General features: G+C 40.1%; 2 protein-coding genes across 7 annotated transcripts in view; one reads left to right on the top strand and one right to left on the bottom strand.

The window, feature by feature from the left end:
• Nucleotides 1-17,744, top strand: part of Tpgs2 (tubulin polyglutamylase complex subunit 2) — a 39,060-nt gene extending 21,316 nt beyond the window's left edge. Inside the window, exons 3-8 of one of the 2 annotated variants that reach the window (XM_048363544.1) lie at nt 463-550; nt 3,767-3,895; nt 6,681-6,794; nt 8,246-8,436; nt 9,244-9,250; nt 17,732-17,744. In XM_048363544.1, the coding sequence (XP_048219501.1) occupies nt 463-550; nt 3,767-3,895; nt 6,681-6,794; nt 8,246-8,430 (516 nt within the window). In that variant the 3' untranslated portion in view covers nt 8,431-8,436; nt 9,244-9,250; nt 17,732-17,744. Of the gene's footprint in view, nt 1-462; nt 551-3,766; nt 3,896-6,680; nt 6,795-8,245; nt 8,437-9,243; nt 9,251-9,408; nt 10,117-17,731 lie in introns of those variants that run through there. The other variant, XM_048363543.1, reaches the window with a different exon arrangement.
• The window catches only part of Fhod3 (formin homology 2 domain containing 3), a 401,480-nt gene continuing 396,973 nt past the window's right edge, over nt 15,633-20,139 (bottom strand). For all 5 annotated transcript variants that reach the window (XM_048363540.1, XM_048363541.1, XM_048363537.1 and 2 more), the window contains one exon: nt 15,633-16,178. In XM_048363540.1, coding sequence (XP_048219497.1) covers nt 16,096-16,178 — 83 coding nt within the window. In that variant the 3' untranslated portion in view covers nt 15,633-16,095. The remainder of the gene's footprint in view (nt 16,179-20,139) is intronic.

Below are 20,139 nucleotides of genomic sequence, written 5' to 3'. Positions count from 1 at the left end.
TTATACATATGAAACATTTGTGTATGTCTTATTGTATTGTTTTTACTAAGAACTATCAGAACTAGTAGAATAAGTTTATTACATTAAGTGCTCTGGGTATGCACACTCTGTTCTAATTATGAACTCTTTTAGCCAATAATTTGTTTCTGAAAATAATATATGGTGGCAATGATTGCTGTGCTCTTATATAGTCAGACTTCACTTAGGACCTCCTCTAATTACATTCCACTTTCTATTTCAGCTTGTTCCCTTTGAGCTCCTACTCTAGGTAGTTGTTGCACATCATAGCAAAGCATACACCTAGTTTGCTTTATTCAGTGAGGCAGAAAAAGCCAAAATGGTAAATTAGTGATTCTTGCCAATGGAATCCAGTACCTCTCTAGTGTCCATGGTGCTTTAAGGGATAGCCTTATACCCGCTTTTCTAGCCCTGACCTAACATTCAGCTACTTTGTGCTTCTAGAAAAATAATTGCATGATGCCTGAGGATGTGAAAAACTTTTACCTGATGACCAATGGCTTCCATATGACATGGAATGTGAAGCTAGACGGTGAGTTGGCCTCCTTGCTATGGGAGAAATATTTCCTGGAGGAGGGGTTGGATGAAAAAACTCTGAAGGCCCTTTCAACTCTTGAGTCTTTGAATTTAGACAGTTTTGTGAGTGTTTCTCAGGTGCCACATCCAGAAGATGTGATTTTCTACTAAATTTAACAGATACCATCAGTGCTTTACCTCCTACTACCCTTTTCCACTGACTAGCTAATACTGATCTGCAAGCTCAAATCAGAGGACTCCTATTGGAATATGGTGGAGCAAAACATTAGTTCCTACACAAAGATCCCAGCCAACTCGAACTCAAAGCCTTAAGCACTTCTGTTTGGAGCAAACTTCTCTGGGTAAGAAATCCATATCCTCTAGGCTCCTTCCATTATTCTCACCAAATTGTGAAGACTTCAGGTCTAAAAATCCAAATTTCTATATCACCTCAGCCTAAGTGACCAACCTCCTCAGTTTGTAAGCTATCATGGTAGCTTTGTGTGTCTAACCCAAAACATTTGCTTTGGAGGTATAGGAACTTGAACTTTGTACAAGTTAAAAATTGTGAGTTCTATGTAGACATGAAAGGCTCCTATAAATGTTCATAAGATAGGACGTCCTGTCCTATCTGGGGTTCAGTCTATTCCTGGCACAAACTTGCCAGCCCTTTCCTCTGTCAGCCCTTATTGCCTCCAAAAGTCCAACCACATCCCCAGATCTCCGTTGGCTTTTGGAAACACGTACACTTGCCCACTGCTATCCCTGAGGAAGAATGACTTCTGGTGTGCAGCAGACCTACAGAGCTGACTTCTCATCTTCATACCTCTGTTTCCTGCCTGTATATCTGAGTTCCTTTTTTTCTTTTTTCTTAATTTCGTGATTCCCAAAGCCTTCCTGCCTCTTCTATAACTGAGATTTTTAGCTCACTTATGAATATTTGACATCAGCTTATAGTTAAATCATTTCCTTCAGTTGCCTAGAAACCATCTGTCACTAGCATTTGTACTGTTCTATAGCATAGCCATCAACTTTGGAATCTGGAGCAACAAAGAAGGGACAGAGAAAAGACTGACTCTCTTTTTTCCCATATCATGGTGACAGGCTAGTTGTTTCACAAGTCTGTTGTAGAGATGTTTCATGAATGTTTTCATGAATTAGTCCCTGTTAATTACAAAAATATCTTATGTAACTTAATGTTTGTAGGCCTGGCCTTTATTCCTATTACTGTACCCATTCTCTGCTATATAGTTCAAATCAGTGACAGAAAAGACAAAAGAAATCTCAGATAAGAAACTTTAGTATACTTTTCTTATATTCCATGATCTAGGTACTGGCTGTTTCATTGCCTTCAACCATAATAGTTTTTTCAGAAGTCAGATTTCTAAGACTTTGTTTGCCGCTGTGTCCAGCAGCCTATTTAACAAGGATTCTGTATAATTATAACATATAAGGAAAGTATGTAGTCTTACTGTTCCTAATCCTAAGCATAGATTTAGAATTGATCAAGGAGGTCACCAGGTTCTCTCCAGAGAGGGAAAATGACCAGTAGAGGGAGAGATTTTCCAACATGAAGGTGTATAAAAAGAACCAGTTTACATTCCCACCAACAATGTAGTAGGGTTTCCTTTTGGCCACATCCCCTCCAGTATTTGTTGTTGTTAGTTTTCCTGATAATGGACATTCTTACTGAGGTGAGGTGGAATCTCAGTGTTGTTTTGATTTGCATTTGTTTTATGGCCAGTGATGTAGGGTACTTCTTCATGCATCTCTTAGGCATTCTCATTTCCTCTTCAGAGAAGTCTCTTTTTAGGTCTTTAGCCCACTTGTTGAGGGGGCTGTTGGTTCTTTGAGGTTTTGTTTTGGAGGAATTTAATTTTTTTAGTTCTGCATTAATTTTAGATATGAGGCCCTTGGCGGTAAAGATCTTCTCCCAATCTGTGGGCTTTCTGTGTGGTATGGAGATTCCTCAGAAGGCTAAACATAGAGCTCCCCTACAACTCAGCAGCCCTACTCTTGGGCATCTCCCCCAAAGATTACAAACAAGAACACACTAAAGCCACCAGCACAACAGTGTTCATCACAGCACAATTTGTCATAGTTAAAATATGGAACCAACCCAGATGCCCCTCAGTAAACGAATGGATCAGGAAAATGTGATACATAAACACAGTGGGATTTTATGCCTTTGTCAGAAAGAATGACATTGCCCCATTCGTAAGGAAATAGAAGGATTTGGAAAAAATTATACTAACTGAAGTGAGCCAGACCCAAAGAAACATGGACTCTATGGTTTCCCTCAGAGGGAATAATTAGTACAGGTTTAGGCTAGACACAGCAGAGGATCACAAGAGCCCAATAGCTATGCTCTTATGAACACATAAGATGATGCTAAGTGAAATGAACTCCATGTTATGGGAACGAGTGTTATATCACTGTTGTAATTACTTTCAACATGCCATGTGAAATGGTAGGTTTTTTTTGTTGTTGTTGATTATCCCCTTGTATCCCCTTCCTGTGGTTGTTCCCGTGCTATCACTGCATCTCATATGAGTACCCTAGATACTGTATATACTGCTATTAGAACTAGGGAAGGGAAAGGAATATCAAAATTGAGAGACAAAGGGTAAAAAGACAAACTACTCCAAAAGCAATCCTTACAAAACCATTTGTTGTAAACCAACTGAACAACTCATGGAGGGAGAGTTGGGGGAAATGAGAGAGGAGGTAGCAAATTGTACAAGAAATGTACACACTGCCTTACATATGAAACTGTAACCTCTCTGTACATCATTTTGACAATAAATAATTATTCAGAAAAAAAGGAGAAAAGGCCCATTGCAAAATGAAAGCTGTTGCTCATTTGGAAAGTGTTGTTCTCCATGAAGAACGTGGACTAAAACAATAGAAAGAGAAAGCAAACATATTTTAAGCCATTTATTCTTCAAATAGCATTCCTAAATCCATACTTCCTAGTTCTGAGTACCTCTTTTTAAAATTATTTTTGACTGAACCATAATAAATAAGTAGTAGGTAGTATTCATCACTTCTGCCCCCTAGTTCCTTTTTGTTTCCATGAAACATTGGGCATAGAGTGAGTGATCCTCCTCTACCCACCTCCCTGATTCCTCTTTTGTGGAACAAACAGTCCCTGGGCTTATGTGATTCAGGCAGAAATCTTTATGACTCTTGTAACTAAGCTTTTAATATCAGTCTTTTTATGTTCCCATAGAGCACATCATTCCATTGGGCAACATGACAATTAACAGCATCTCCAAACTGACTCAGCTCAACCAGTCTTCCATGTATTCACTTCCTAATTCACCAACTCTGGCAGATCTGGAGGATGATCTACAGGAAGGTACCCAACAGAACTTCTTTGGGGGGCTAGATATAGCCAGCTTATTTAAGAGCCACAGAAGATGATTATAGCATTGTAGTATATTCTACCAAACCAAAACCCTAACCATTCATAGCTTCTTAGAGCTCTGAGAGTAGGATTTTTTTTTTAAGCCTGAGTCAACAAAGGAAATTTTCTTGAAGGAATGTCAGGGTTGGGATCCATGTTTTGTTTCCTACGCCCAGTTCAGTGTCTGGTACCTAGTGTATTTGGTGAGTGAACAAATGTAGTTAGACTTCACACAACAATTCAATATCAAGAGGATTCAGGGAGTTTTCAGTTTCTTATAGTTATGGAGCTAAAATTACTATTTTCTTCTTGGCTTTTGTCTAGGGTTCACTCTCAGCAATGTAAAGGCCTCCCTTGGATACTAGCCACATGACCCTTTCGCAACATGGCAGTTGGCTGTTACCAAAAGGAAAATGTGTTCCTAGTACATTGCAAATTTTTGTAATGTAGCCTAATCAAGGGAATGACTACCTATCATTTTTACAGGTCCTGACGACCCTTGAGAGGCGAGGCTTACGTGATGAGTGTACCAGGAGGAAATAACCTTGAGGGCCACTTAGTTAAGGAATATAGTTTATTCTCTTCAAGTAAGTTAGCCACATTGGTTTAAGCATGTAAGTAATAAACAAAGGAAGGCAACATTTGTCAGACTATTTTAACAACAGACAATGATTTTTGGAAAAATTCGATTTATTTAAAATTTAGTAAGAGCTGGGTGCCGGTAGCTCACACCCATAATCCTAGCTACTCAGGAGTCTGAGATCTGAGGATCACAGTTCAAAGGCAGCCCTGTCAGGGAAGTCCGTGAGACTTTTATCTCCAGTTAACCACCAGAAAACCAGAAGTGGCTCGGTGGCTCAAGTGGTAGACTGCTAGCCTTGAATTGAAGAGCTCAGGGACAGCACCAGGCCCAGAGGTCAAGCCTCATGACTGACTGGAAAAAAAACAAACAAAATTTCAATCCGAGCACAGGCTCTAACAAGTCAGAAATATATCCAGAGAAATCCAGGTAGGACGGGAATCCACTTTGGAGTTCATTGGTATCAGTAAGTTAATGCAGAAGTTGGTGTGTTAGCCCATTAGTGGAAGTCTTGAAGAATATCTATAGTAAACCTGGATAAAGAAAAATACAAAATGGGCAGGGTGTATAAGCAGAATATGATGTGAAATTCATATAGAATGTGAAGGAATTTCTTGTGAGGTTTAGGAAGCCATTGTAATTATTTTTATATCATTTAGGTACAAGCATGATGCTCTACTCCTTCATAACCTGCCTGCTTTATTGTGTCTGTGTGGACAAAATAATTAGTGTCAACCACTTTTGCATTTAACTACCATACCCCAAAGAAAAATGGAAGAAAATAAGGTAGATCAGTCATTATAATAAAGGTTATGAGATTTAATTTCTTTAAAAGATGTAAATTAATATAAAAAAGCAAGACATGTTTTTCAGCATAGTTAAGCTGATCAAGAAACTTTCCTCTTCTGGTAATAATGGCAAATATGTACATCTGATCAACCTTATTGCTGAACAGTATAAAAGTAGCCAAGATTTAAAATCATACTCCTAAATTTAGCATCAGAGCTAAAAAGATCTAATGTCAGGTTAACATTCTGAATAAGACAGAAATCCAGGAAAGATGCTTAAAATGTAGAGTTGCTTTTGCCTATGGCATCTTGCTATGATCAGGCCAGGAAAAAAATGAAATCAAGAAATAATCATAATGAAATTGCTCAAAATGAGGGTAAAAGAAAATCTTAAAGGCAACCAAAGGGAAAAGACAAGTTACAAAGACAAAAAGTGTAACAACTCAGATTGAGAGCAGATACCCGAACAATTGTCAACCTTACTCTATACCCAGTAAACATACCTTTCAAACACAAGGAACATTTATGAAAAAGCAGTCTGGCAACATGCACTCTACTTTAGGAAATCTGTCCCATATAATAAAGGTACCAGAACATAAGGACATCAGCAGAGATTATTTTAGCACTCACAAAAGAGTACTGATAAGGTGAGTTTGCATATTAATAAAAAGATAAGGGAATAAATTAAGATTAATCAGTTCCTGCCAGCTATCAGGCATCCACTAAAGAGAATGAAATCAGAGTTATACTGTAGGGCTTAGGGGACATTCTGTTATTGGATAGAAAACAAGATTCAATTACTATATGATAGCTCATTTTTATACAATAGTCCCAAAAAAGGAAAAGCATGACCTTATCATCCCATCCAGATTTTTCTGCCTTCATGTAGTTCTACTCCCAAGAAATTTTGTTTGTTTTATGCAAGCTTCCCAGATTTCCTGACACTGTTGAAGGAGAAACACAGACATAAGGTCTAATCCATCCTATATCCAGGGTATTTAGAGTATAGAATTCTTTCTGATGTAATACTTGAGAAACATGACTGGAACCATGTGCAAGTGGCTCTATAATCCTAGCTATGTAGTAATGTTGTGATCTAAAAGCTGAAGTTTGGAGCCAGCCTAAACAGACAAATCCAAGAAACTCTTAAATCTTTAGCTAACCATCGAAAAGCCAGAACTGGAAATGTAGGTCAAGTACTATAGTTCCAGCAATGAGCAAAAATGGGAGGCTCTGCATTTAAACCCCCGTGCCAGAAAAAAAAAAAGTGTGAAATAGCCTTCCCCACCCTTTTTTTTTTTTCAACTAGTGGTGTACAGTTCTGTGTTTGAGTTTGTTTGAACATTATCTTTAACTTCTGGGTTCACAGCCAATGAAGACCAACCAGAAAAGCCTCACTTTGACTCTCGCAGTGTGATATTTGAGCTGGATTCATGCAGTGGGAATGGAAAGGTTTGCCTTGTTTACAAAAATGGGAAACCAGGTAAGGATCATTTTCTAATTTGAGTGTAGCATTGTCTGACTTTGCTTGTCAGCTATCACACAGAAGGCATATAACTTTCTGACCTCCTGAGAAGCCACCAAGTAGGAGCCAAGAACCAAAAACCCCTCTTGGTCCTCACTGGATTAATTTCTAGAATACTTTAAGCCATCTTCTTATGTAACTGTAAAACTCAATGGGATTAGATAATAGGTCAGTAAAAATTATGATTGATATTCCTTTTATAGACTCCTGTAGGCTCGTGTATTAGCTAACCATTCAAGAAACACCTTACCTTCTTTAGTCCTCTAAGCCAGTTAACAATACCTTCAAATGATCTGAGTTTCTAGGTTGTTTCCAGTGGAAATCAGGAAAAAAGGGGAGTCATTGGTTACTAAGGCTTTGTATTCTTGAGCAGCAACTTCTCCCTCGCTCCCTAAGAGCAGTTCAGATCTAGGGACTATGGAACAGTAGAGGTGGACCAGGCCATACCTTCATCAGGTAGCTGTCCGTTGGTATAAGAAGGTACAGACCTTAGGATTACCCTTGAGGGAAGGAGAGATCTCCAGCTGGAAGAATCTTAGCAAAAATAGCCTTTGAGCTAAATCTTGTACTACGGTAGGAATTATATGGGAGAAGGAGTAAAAGGAGGATCCAAGCAAAGGGACAAATGTGTAAAAGCCATGTACACACACAGAAACTTGTGTGTTTTTTTTTAAAATACAACTGATTTGGGGAAATGGTAAGTACAATTCAGTGAGCTACACACTTCATCTAAATTAGAGAGTAAACTATTCCTTCATGCTGAGTCTCTCAAGGATAGAAGATTGGGTAGTCTAATATGGTTGTTTAGCAGGATTCACATGGAAATGTAATACAAGACTGGGTAATTGAGGCTCTTTTGGGAGGTATTATAGCTATCTAGACAGCAGATCAGGAAGGGTAGGGTTGAGGTGATAAGAATGGAATGACAGAAACAAGTGTGAAGCAGAAGTTGGTCTGATAGTATCAATTAGCCCAACCAGGACATTCCATAACACCTCAGGCAGGATTCTCAGGAGTGAGCTGAGCTTCATTATGGAAGTCTTTCACATCACTTTGGGTTCCTGAAAGACCTCTCAAAAAAAAGCTCCAATCATTCAATTTCCATAGGAAAAGCTGGGAGCACAGTATATACCTACTGGGGGAGGGGAATACTGAGTCCTCACAGAGTAGGGGCTTCCGTTTAGACAGTCTTAATGTTCCTCCAGATGGTCAGAGGACAGCAGATAGACCCATTGACTGATTTATCTGACTTTGTAAGACTATAAAAACTCAAAAAGCAACCACTACAGAATGGGACTGGAAGTTGGCAGAAAAAAGAAACTTGGGATTCTCTTTTAACATGAGTGCATATTAACTTCATACTTAAAAGACAAAAAGTGCTAAAATGTTTACTTCCTGTGTTACTTTAGGATTAATACAAGATACTGAAATCTGGTTCCTGGACAGAGCATTATACTGGCATTTTCTCACAGATACCTTTACTGCATATTATCGCCTGCTCATCACCCACTTGGGCCTGCCGCAGTGGCAGTATGCCTTCACCAGCTATGGCATTAGCCCACAGGCCAAGGTAAAAGAAAACCTGTCATCTTAAAATGTGGTTTCAGAAAATGCTGATTCCTAACTTCCTTATCTTATTCCTCTGTTATCCCTGTGTACTTCCCTGGGGGCAGCTACAGTTACCAGTTTATGCACCTTTTCCAAGATTTTCTTTGCATGTAAAGCATAAATGCATATTTTTGGTTCCTATCAGTTCACATTGTTATTTTGTCCTGATTAATAGATATGAGGCTAACCACATTTCAAACACATGCCAGGAAATCAGACTGACATACACCAAGTGTCAGAACTTTTGACTGCAGTATGCTGTTCTAGGCTCTTTCATAGTGATTTACAGCACTAAATTAGCAAGAATTAAGGACTCCATTATAGTGCAACCTTTCTGTATGTTCATCAAATAGGCTTCATTTTCATCTGGTCAGTATTGTGAAATAGCTGTGGTCTAAGAAAGGCCAGTTTGTAGGTGCCCTTTGTCCTCAGTGCAACCTTGAGTTAGTCGGGAAGAGAAGACCAGCATTGGCAGCTTCTCTCAGGAAAAGCCCCTATTAACATCAATCATACCTCCTTCTGGAGGAAGAGTACTGCCTGAATGACCCTAATGGGAACCAGCTGCTCTGAAGACAGGATGCTTTTTCCCCTGGTGGTTTCACTAGAGTCAAAGAAAGTGTACTAGGAGCCTTCTCATAATACATTTATTTTAAAGGTTATGATGCCTCATAAAGTGTGTCTCTAATCAAGGGTTAATGCAGTCTAACATCACTTTCTCTTGAATGTTAAGAGTTAATAGAATTTTGAGACAGATTTTCATAAATATGAGTATCCTTTAGGCTGAAATGTTTGGGGCCAGATGTGAAGTCTTGTTTTTCAGATTTTTAATATTTGTGTATAATGGTTGATGCTCAGCTTATACTGTCTTTTTCCCCCAGTTCAGTCCCCCATTCTCCCATTAAAGAATACAGAAAAAAGGCATTTCTCCTTTGAATTGTGACCGTCTCCCAATTCTACCTTACAGCAATGGTTTAGCATGTACAAACCTATCACGTACAACACAGATCTGCTCACAGAAGACACCGACTCTTTTGTGAACAAGTTGGATCCCAGCAAAGTGTTTATGAGCAAGGACAAGGCCTTAATCCCCAAGAAGAAAGGACCTACGCAGCCTTCAGGTGGCCAGAAAGGACCCTCATCAACCTCTACCTCTAAATCCTCCTCAGGAAACGCCATCCGAAAATAAGCACTCCTGCACTAGCCCCACAGCAGTGATTTTCACATACAGATGGTGTCACTGGTAGCCCCAACTTTAGATTCTCTTATGTGCAAATATAGGCATCTTCCTGAGTGACAGAGTCCTGGGACTTTTACTCCCAATGACGTTAGTCAGGAATTGAAAGGTCCCCAGGAGCCCTTCCGTCCAAAGTCTTAGCTCCAAAGTCTGTGGAGATAAGCCTACTAAGAGGTTTCCTCTTTCTATACCTTTACCTAGCCATAATTAGAGAAGTCCTTAGTCACATGTAGCTATCTAAATTTATATGAAAAAAATCATATCCTCACATTAGCTACATTTCAAGTATTAATGTGGCTATTAGCTTGTGTATTGGAATGCATTCTGTTGTTCCAGAAAATTCTTGGGGACAGCACAACATTGGGGTTCTTTTTAGAATATTTTCATGCTGCTGCACCTCAGATTATAATGCTTTACCATCATCACCCCATTTTACTCATTTTTAGTATTTTTTTCTGCCAGTATTGGGGCTTGGACTCAGGTCATGGTTCTCTCCCTGAGCTCTTCTGCTCAAGGCTAGAGCTCTACCACTTGAGCCACGGCTCCACTTGCAGTTTTGTTTTGTTGGTTAATTGGAAGTAAATTTTCTTTCCCATGCTGGCTTCAAACTGTGATCCTCAGATCACAGCCTTCTGAATGCCTAGGACTACATGTGTAAGCCACTGGCACCCAGCTTTTGTTTAGTTTTTTATAAAAGTTTGGCTTCCTAATCAATTTGTCTTGTGATGTTCACACATTTGCCAAAAATACTTCTGCTCTGCTTTGATTCTACTTTGCAGGACTCTTCATAAAAAAGTTTTGATGAAGTCAGGCACTGCTTACAAAAGCTTTCTACCTGTTCTGCCTATTTATATACCTCTTAGTTGTCTAGCCCCATCCTGTCTGATCCATGGCCTTCCTCTAACTTAGAACAGGGTGAAGGTTCCTCAAGTCCTTTGTAATATTCCTAATGTTTAGAAATCATTTTTCCATAGGTACATGGCCAGCCCACATAAACCTAATAATTGACACAAATCTGAATTTATCTACTACCTCTAACGGGGTTTCTGTAGACAAAAGGCTCAGGTTTTCAATTAGGACTATCTAGTTTCTCATTTTGCAGCTCCAGCAGGAAGCTACTTTCCAACAGGGGAAGAGTCACTTGCCCAATCCTAAGATCCTTGAATGGCTGCATTTTGAACTGAAATCCCAGAAATCAGAGTTCTGAGGTGCAACTACACAGTTTGTCTAGGCTTCCTCCCTTTGCGCTGCTTTTCCCTGCTAGTTAGTTCAGAGCCTCTTCTGTCTTCCATAACCCACTAAAAGTCTCCATAATTTTTCACCTGCACATTTGCTGTGACCCTACTTTGAGTACTTGTGAAGTTTTAAAAAAATTTTTTTGATTCTTAACTGTAGTGATAGATGTTCATGAAAGAATGACTTCAGTTCTTCCTACATGTACCACTTCAAGGTCTCTAAGGAAAACCAAGGTGAAGCATTAGCGTTCAAGGACCATGGCAAATTCAAGCTGGTGCTTCCCCACTCACTGCCCCCCCTTTTAATAGTACAAACTCTTGTAATATTGGTGTTCAGAAGTTCATGCTGAGTTTCATATTAACAGCCTTATTCAGTTGCTGACATTTCAACCATACTGGTTTGCTTTTAATAGTACCTCTTGTAGTTTCAAAACTAACGGTTTACAATTCAGCCTAGTCATTTTTAAACATGTGGCTGTGTGGCACAATAAATCTATGTCAAATTTCCCCTTGTTTCAAAAAGTATCTTAGCCCTTTTAAATTAACTTGATTCTTACACTTCAAGTATTTCCAAATGGCCAACAACTGAAGGGAGAACTGACCTCACCAATGTAGCATATGACTACTTCTTTAAGACAAGTCAAGATTAGCAGATTTGGAAATCACCCCATCTTTCATTGCAGCAAATGCCTTCCCACTAGTACTCCCCAAGCCTATGGATGACTACAGTTTGGGTTCAGTTCTAGATTCCACAAATGAAGCATCAGAAAAACCTGGAGCACACAGTATCCTTGAAACCAGAGGTGTTCCATAGGGGTCCTCAAAAGGCTGTTGAAGGAGGGGAATTCTAATAATAAGGAAGGCTTGAGACCTGTCTCAGAGCATATAATAATGTACTCCAAGTAACCCAGCACAAAATGAAGATGTGGTTTTCTTGCTCAAAACTCAAACACTACCATTACAATTCTGAAATGTTTCTCTTTTGTTCTGTAGTCTCTTGCAACTTTTCTATTTGCCACTTATGATGTTCTAAGGAAAAATTAAAACTTGTAAATCAGTATGTACTTTACCATTTTTATGCTGTACAGTTCTGATTTATCCATTTTATCTGGACTTGTAGTTTTTAATTATGATTAAAGTCTGGGGGGAAAGTATCCTATATTTTCCTTTTCTTCTGTCATCCACTGCAACAAAAGTGGTTGGCTTCCTTTGTATTAGGAAAAACAAAGAAAAAATGTGAATAAGAAAGGCTATGGTAGGATTCTTTGGTCATATGTATTTCTAAAATACCTCTAAAATGCCTCTTTCTGTTTGGAACAAGTCTGTTTCAAATGGAAATCATGGCTTCTTAGGACTCTTGGTATCTCCACACATTCACTTATAGCATGCTTACCTTGGACTTAGTTTGTCAGAACACTGCCATGTTGTAGGTCATCTAGAGCCATGTGTTCACATGACATGAAGTCTGTATGTGAATGGGGCAATAACATGGTAGACACACATCTACTCTGTTCATGAGTGTTCTTGGTATCCTCATACTTCCCTGCCAGAATGTAAGTTCAGGGATTAAAATTTCAAGACAGAAATTAGGCACTGGTAGTTCACACCTGTAATACTTGTTACTTGGGTGCCTGAAATTCAGATCACAGTTCAAAGCCAGCCTAGGGGGAAAAAAAAAAAAAAAAGCTTTGAGACTCCCATCTCCAAAATAGCTAGCAAAAAGCTGGGCTTATAGGCAAAGATGAAGTTGGTAGAGTGGCAGCCAGTAAAGCAAGCTGAAGGCTGTGAGTTTAAATCCTCGTATCCACACCCAAGCACTTTTTCAAGACTGTGTCTGGGTAAGTAGGCCAAATGTGAGGCCTATCCCAAATATGAGACTTTGGCTACCTATGGAACTGGCTCCCATGAAGGAGGAAGAGAATATTTGTGACAAAGCTTAATTTGGAAACTGAGTTAAATGAGGGGAAAATATCCATGAGATTTATTTTGAAACTAAAGCAATTAAAATGACAATGGGCTTTATGAGCAATCAGCTGTCCCTGACACTGCTAGATTTAAAAAAAAAACAAAACCCTAGAATTAGCAAAATGTTTTACAATACATTGATTTGGTTAAGATTATACATGAAGCACCAAACAGTGCTGCTCGTAGGGAAGTAACCAGGCCAAAGAGAAATGAAAAGGGTCAGCTTGTTTTTTTTCCTGTGTCTTTGCACCTATCATTTTCCCCCTGAGCAATAGTTATCCTCTACCTCAGATCCCTGGGAAGCCAAAATCAAGGTGGAATGAGGTGGAATGCTTCAATGATTTGAGAACTTTTCATCTTACCTTGTACCATCCATTTTCAATGGTTATTAAAGACTTGGTGTCCTCCTGAAAAGCTGTTCTGCTTGTTCTTGAATCATAGAAACCATTAGTATATTAGTCAGTTATATATAATTTTGAGCTAAAGCAAGAGCTGCCCATTACTTCAGAATAGACCCATAAAACAGATAACCAAACAAAATGAGAAAAAGGTCATAAAAATGCTTAGTTTCAATGTTTACACAGATGGGGAGGATAACCATTTATTTTAGAGGTAGGATACTTTAATTCACAGATCATCTTTATCAGAAAACTCCTACCATATTGAAACACAATACCTACGTTTTGGTGTTATGAGATAAAATATTTCCCAGACTCCTTTCATGTTCATGTTGTGGTTCAAAAACACCAGAAGGTGCACCTTAATGTCTGGTTTTGAAATGGGATCTTACCATTACACACCCTTATACTCTCTGAGACCTAGAACCCAGGCTTTGCCAAATATTCACCCTTGATTAAGCTAGCAAGCTAAATGGGTCCATATAACTGGATGTCTTCAGTAGCTACTTACCTTCGTATGGATGAAATTGTTATGAGCAGGCTTCCCAGATTAGGGTAAAAGAATTGGTGACCAGCCACAGCCACATGGTAAAAAAAAACATTACAAGAACGTAAAATCACCCCCTTTTGATCTTACTGCATATTTTATGCCCACAAGTATGGTTGACTATTGATATCTAACCAGCAACTCTCTTGATAAGGGACTTTAAAGAAGAACATGATTTATATATGGTTTGGCCAAGTTCTCAAAACATCTTCAGTCTGCAACCCTCATTCCATGAGAGGAAAAAGAAAAAAAAAAACCTGTGACTGGTTTCCAAACTTGTTTTTACATTTGAACCAGGAGAATGGAGATGAGGTGGTCTTTTGAAACATTCCGAAACCCAGGCCCAACCCAACCAACCAATTGGATCCCAATCATGGTAGACATACTGGTAGTTCTTGGTGTTCCCATGTGAATCCAATCCCTACACTAAGGATGGCAACCTCCACACTATAGAATGTCCATGCTTCAGACACTGTATTCAAATTACTGTTCCAAGTGGAACTCTCCTTACTTAGCTGTAAGCAATGAATTAACCTTGATTCTTCTATGGTTTTGATGACTACAGTTAATGAGCATAGATTCATTCTGGTCACTTCCTCTTCCATTCCACTTTTTATTCTAAAGAAACAACTTTCAGCCACCAGAGGGCATCACTGTAATTGTTCACTAACCAATCAGGGTGGGGGTGGGGGTGGGGGTGAGAAAGCAGCTTCTCTTATTTGGTAAGTCATTATCCTATGTGATGCACACATTCCATGTCTGTATTCAGTGTCAAGGTAACAAAGCAATGCCCTAACGAACCACTGAACCATGTGTGGAATATTACATGTTTAGAACCACAAGGGAAATGAATGTTAATACCCTAAAAATTGCTTTCAGTGGGGAGAAGGAATGGTTGGTAATCTACAAACAGACCTTTTATAGTTCCAGGCCCTCCTGGAGTGCTCACATCCATGGAGTATCATTTCACAAATGCCTGCTTGAACAAGCGCTGACAAAAAGGAGGAAACACAGTTGCAGGGGTCTGTGTTGTGATGGTCTTTGTTTTGTGTAGGCACTATTACTGCATGTGGTCTATAAATCCTAGAGGCATAGAGATTTGGAAAAATGGAATAATATTCTTCCTTCCTAGAGCACTTTCTGCTATGATTTACCTTCCCTTGATCTTAGAAGCAGAGATTACTGATGGGGAACCTTGTCACCTTGAGCCAAGAGGCTTCTGTGAAGGTTCCCCAAGATCCCCTTTAGGCCCACTGGCCCCTTATCAAAACCCTGAAATTGATGAAAACCCTGAAATTCACAATAGCATCCTCTCTAAACACTGTATGTAGCTTATCACCTATAGACGAGAGCCAAGAACTAAATCTGCGATCCAGAAGTGCTCTGTATACAAAGCATTAAACATGCACTTTGTTTTATAGTGATTTAGTATATTTTTTTGAGAAGATGGGTTTTTATATGAAAGGCAAGAAAGTGAGTTGCAGAAGACATCACGTCTGTGAAAAGCTAACATGAGTTAAAGTTAATTCTAACATGTTTTGGTATCACAACAAACCTTTGGGTCAAGAAACACATATTAGTTAATAAATAGATAAGGTGTCCTGCAGCATGCCTGATCAAATCAGGAGTAGCACAGAACACATTGCTAGTCCTATTCACTGTATCAACAAAACATAATCCAAAGGAACTGAAGATCATTCCAAGCCAGGGTCCTCCTGATGAGATGAAGAGGCCTTGCTGATTTGGAAGGATGTGAGTCTACATAACTCTTCCAGGTCCTGTGCCTAAGAGAATAACTGTTTCTCATTATGACATTAAACTCTTTATTTAGTATTTGAAATGGTGTACATTTATGAATTTGTATAAACATTTAGTACATCTGAAATCCAGAACTTGTAAACAATCTGTGCTTTCTTTTGTGTACAAGGTTGGAGTGTACATCTGGATGTTTTGGTGTTGTGGAGATCCAGTCTGTGAATCTAAACAAATTGCCTTATATTCTTATAACAACTGTGACAGAAGTGACTTGTTCCTGAAAAGGGCTGTTCCTTCCCAGAAAAGGTGTCCCACTTCAGAATTAATAAACCAAGTATCGAGGAAACAAGAGAAACACAGCTGACATGATGAAAAATGGATCGGAAGGAGAGATTCCTGGAGATCCATGTCAATGTAGAGCAGGCAACACAAGCCACATGGTGACACGTAGAAATGAGTACTCCACTGAGACTCCCCTCCCCTAAGTGGATGGTCTTCTGTCTAGTACACTGAAGAGTCACAGTTGCATCTCAGAGGTGCTGATCAGGCCCAGGGCTCTGGCTTCTTCTGGAGTCAGACCATTCTTGAGGGTTCTTCTCACTGTAGTAATATCACCAGGTCACAGCCAAAGAGAGAGAGAGAGAGGTATTAGCAGAAGGCTCAAGGACACTGACCCATCCTGCTCTTGCTGAAATGTCCTGGCGATAAGTCTTCCAGGATAAAAAAAAGTTAGAGAGATAAAGCCGGCTGATCTGATGGTGCTGTCCTAAAAATAGAGAGCCTTTGAGGGGAGAAAGAGGAGGAGGAGGAGGGGGAGGGGGAAGGGGAGGGGGAGGGGGAGGTTTCTGAGAAATGGATGCAAAAGGCTGAATAAGGGCAAAGGGGGAAGCAGCTGCCTCTGCCCTTATGTTTGAAAGGACTAATCATATTTCCCTTAATTTAAAATTTATATTTGGCCTATTGTATATCTCCTTGAAAAAAAATAGAATGTATTCTGTATTCTATCATCAGAAGATGCTTATCATGGATCTACTTTCCATAATCCCAAATCAGTAAATTCTTGAGATGATCAGGACAGGTCTTTATCAAAGCATCAAGAAAAGCTCATCCTTAGTTTCTTTCCATTTCTCTTGCCAAATCCAACTCCCCTTACTTTCTCCTGGATGGTCAGGCACTCACCTCACAGGATTGTAGGCAACACCAAACAATCTGCTTCCTCATCAACCCCTTGGACCAAAGCAAATTTAGTTTATAGCAAAAGATCTAAAAGATCTAAGCTCATGATAAAGTGAACAGCCTAAAATCTGTTAATAAATGCATTCTCTCTCAGAAATCAGCACTTTGAACAGGGCCAATTTTGACTTCCCTATGTTAAGTTGCCCACAAGTTCATATGTTAACAGATAGGTCTTTTTGCTGATGTTGCCATTTGTGGAGGTTCTGGTAACTTTAGGAGTTGGGGCCTATCTGGATAAAATAAGTCACTGGGTATTTGGTGGTATATTGTCCCTCACCCCTTCATATCTATCTCTGCTTCCTGTCTACTAAGAAGAAGTTCTTCCAACACACGTACATTCCCACTGCCATGATATTCTTCCCAAACAATCATAGGCTGAACCCTCTTTAACCATGACTCAAAATAAATCTTTCCTCCTTTGAGTTATGTGAGATATTTTGTCATAGCAGTGAAAAGTATGGAGCCATCATCTAATCTACTCTGTCACCAACTTGGCTGGGCACTGTCCTGAGCTCTTCATCTCAAGGCTAGCCCTCTACCATTACTCTACCACTTGAGCCACAGTGCCACTTCTGGTTTTCTGGTGGTTAATTGGAGATACGAGTCTTATGGACTTTCCTGCCCCAGCTGGCTTTGAACCGTGGTCTTCAGAACTCAGCCTCTGGAGTAGCTGGGATTACAGGCGTGAGACACCAGTGATTGGCTATATCATCAATTTTTAACTCCAAGAATCAAAACATCCATGAAATACTCAGACAATAAGTATGAATTTTTTTCAAGAGCCACATGGATCTGCACTCTTCTATATTTCTAAGCCTAGCTTTGGGCCTTAGACCAATCCATCAGCAGTTCCTCTTGGGCTAGGTCACCTTCCTCTCACCCCTTGCCTTGGACTCCAGACTGTCTAACTCAACCAGACAAAATCTTTGGCTCTAGAGTCCTGGCTCGAGGCAGAATGCATTTAATTGAGTAATGGAATTTTTTCTATAGGGCAGCAATAAAAACACTAGTTTGTAATAACCCTTTATGTTCCTTAAATGTATAAAGTGTTTGTAATAAATAACTTTTAATAGCATAAAATAAGATTTTAAAAACATCTTGTTTGGAAAGACATTAGGGTTATGAAAAAGATGGAAGAATCAAGGTTAATTCACAGTACCACTTGGAAGGACATAAGAAAGCGATAGACTAAAATAAGTTTGGATATCCCAACGCAAATAAGGGCCTTGTCAATCCATTTGTTATTCTTATGTTTTTTAGTATCTACCCCAAGCTAAATGCTACACTTGAGGCTTTTGGTTGGGGAGCAAAGGCCAAATGAGGACGCAGGGTAAGGAGAAGTGCTCTGGACAACAGAACATTCCAGACAGGGAACTGGCTCTCATTGGAAAGTTTCCAGAAAGGAGGAAAGGGAAAAAAAAAACGTGGGGAGGAGGAGAGGAGACAGTTCATTCTCTTGTAAGCAGAAGCTGCAGAATATGTACTTACACAAACCTGCAGCAGAAACAACTCTTCCACCAAATAAAGAGGGTTCTCATCATTCCCTCTTTCCTCCTCAGGCCTGATTGGTCTCCAGACCCTTGTGCCCAAGCCACTAGACAGAGAGAAGTCTAGAAAACATTGTCTCTGTTTGCTTTGAAGCTCCTCCATACACAGTGTGAATCACTCTACTGAGGCCAATGGCCTAGCAAGCATAAGGCCCCTGAGTTCCATCCCTTTTACCAATCAAACAAACAAAATCCGGGGCTGGGGATATAGCCTAGTGGCAAGAATGCCTGCCTCGGATACATGAGGCCCTAGGTTCGATTCCCCAGCACCACATATACAGAAAACGGCCAGAAGCGGCGCTGTGGCTCAAGTGGCAGAGTGCTAGCCTTGAGCGGGAAGAAGCCAGGTACAGTGCTCAGGCCCTGAGTCCAAGGCCCAGGACTGGCCAAAACAAACAAACAAACAAAATCCATTGATAGCATGGGTATGGATTCCTTGGGTTAGCAGAGTCCCTACAATGATACTTCTGTTTTGTGACTGACTACATTAGCATCTACATTAGAATCACTTTGGTTCCTAAACAGCACCCAAACAGAAAGTAATCAACAAAAATACAGTATCAAGTGCTTCCCATAAAATTATGTCTTTTCAGAGACCCTAAAAAATGTGGGAAGAGTACACATAAAAATGGCTTAGTGGGGGCTGGGGATATAGCCTAGTGGCAAGAGTGCCTGCCTCGGATACACAAGGCCCTAGGTTCGATTCCCCAGCACCACATATACAGAAAACAGCCAGAAGCGGCGCTGTGGCTCAAGTGGCAGAGTGCTAGCCTTGAGCGGGAAGAAGCCAGGGACAGTGCTCAGGCCCTGAGTCCAAGGCCCAGGACTGGCCAAAAAAAAAAAAAAAAAAAAAATGGCTTAGTGGTCCACACCCTCAATGGTCTGTCAAGTCATTAGCAGGACAGAGCGTCCTCCCACTCTTCTAGGTGAAGAAGTGTAGCTCATCAATTCCCTATCAGAATGTCACAATAGTTACCAAGAACTCCACTGAAAAGTCAGTTTTTTGCACACAGGCACAAGCCCAACACAGAAGATAGGTCTGGTTTGCCCATAGTCAGCTAGGATGAAGAACAATGGTAGATGGGGAGAGAATTGGGTGAGGTATTGGAATGACTGTTAAGGAGCCCCTAATTACTGGCATACAACTTCAAATTCCTCCTTACATCCTGCCCCTGGACAAGAATCTTACTCCTCACAAGCATCCTAGGAGTCTGTCACAATGCATTGAAGACAGGCTCAGTAAGAATAAGTAATCTGTGTGAGATGCTGTCTCCCTTCCTGTTCAATGTGTGTGCAACTTGCTAAGCATGGAAATGGATTTCATTTGAACTTGGCAGCAAGAACAACAAATTACTATAACATCTCTTGCAGGGACTCTCTTTTTTGCCCTCAGAATAGCTCTTGGAGGCATGAAGGACAGATTCTCAGATTCCTCTTTTCGTTGCTCTTCTCTCCTGCACCTCTCCTCTGGGCTAAATGGGTGTCTGGCACACAAGCAGACAGGGTGGAGGATTGGAAGGCCAACTCCCTTTTTCCAGTGTTCCAGTTCTCCAGTGGGAAGAGAGATTCATTGGAAAACCAACCAACCAGAGAGCTATCCTACAAGGTCTCAAACTCTCACTATGTCCCTCTCTCTATCCTTGAGGCTTTCACCAGAGTCTGAGTTTCTGGCTTACCCTCACACTGGAACTGCCTCTGGCCCAGCTCTGCCCTCTAAAATGCAGTCTTCCTGGAGGAGGCCTTTGATTCTGTCTTCAATTGTTCTACTTATCTGTCCC

The sequence above is a fragment of the Perognathus longimembris genome, chromosome 15 (genome assembly GCF_023159225.1).
Source record: "Perognathus longimembris pacificus isolate PPM17 chromosome 15, ASM2315922v1, whole genome shotgun sequence".
Classification (NCBI taxonomy): domain Eukaryota; kingdom Metazoa; phylum Chordata; class Mammalia; order Rodentia; family Heteromyidae; genus Perognathus; species Perognathus longimembris.
Note: the sequence above shows the minus strand (reverse complement) of the source record. Positions and strands in the feature narration are given on the sequence as shown.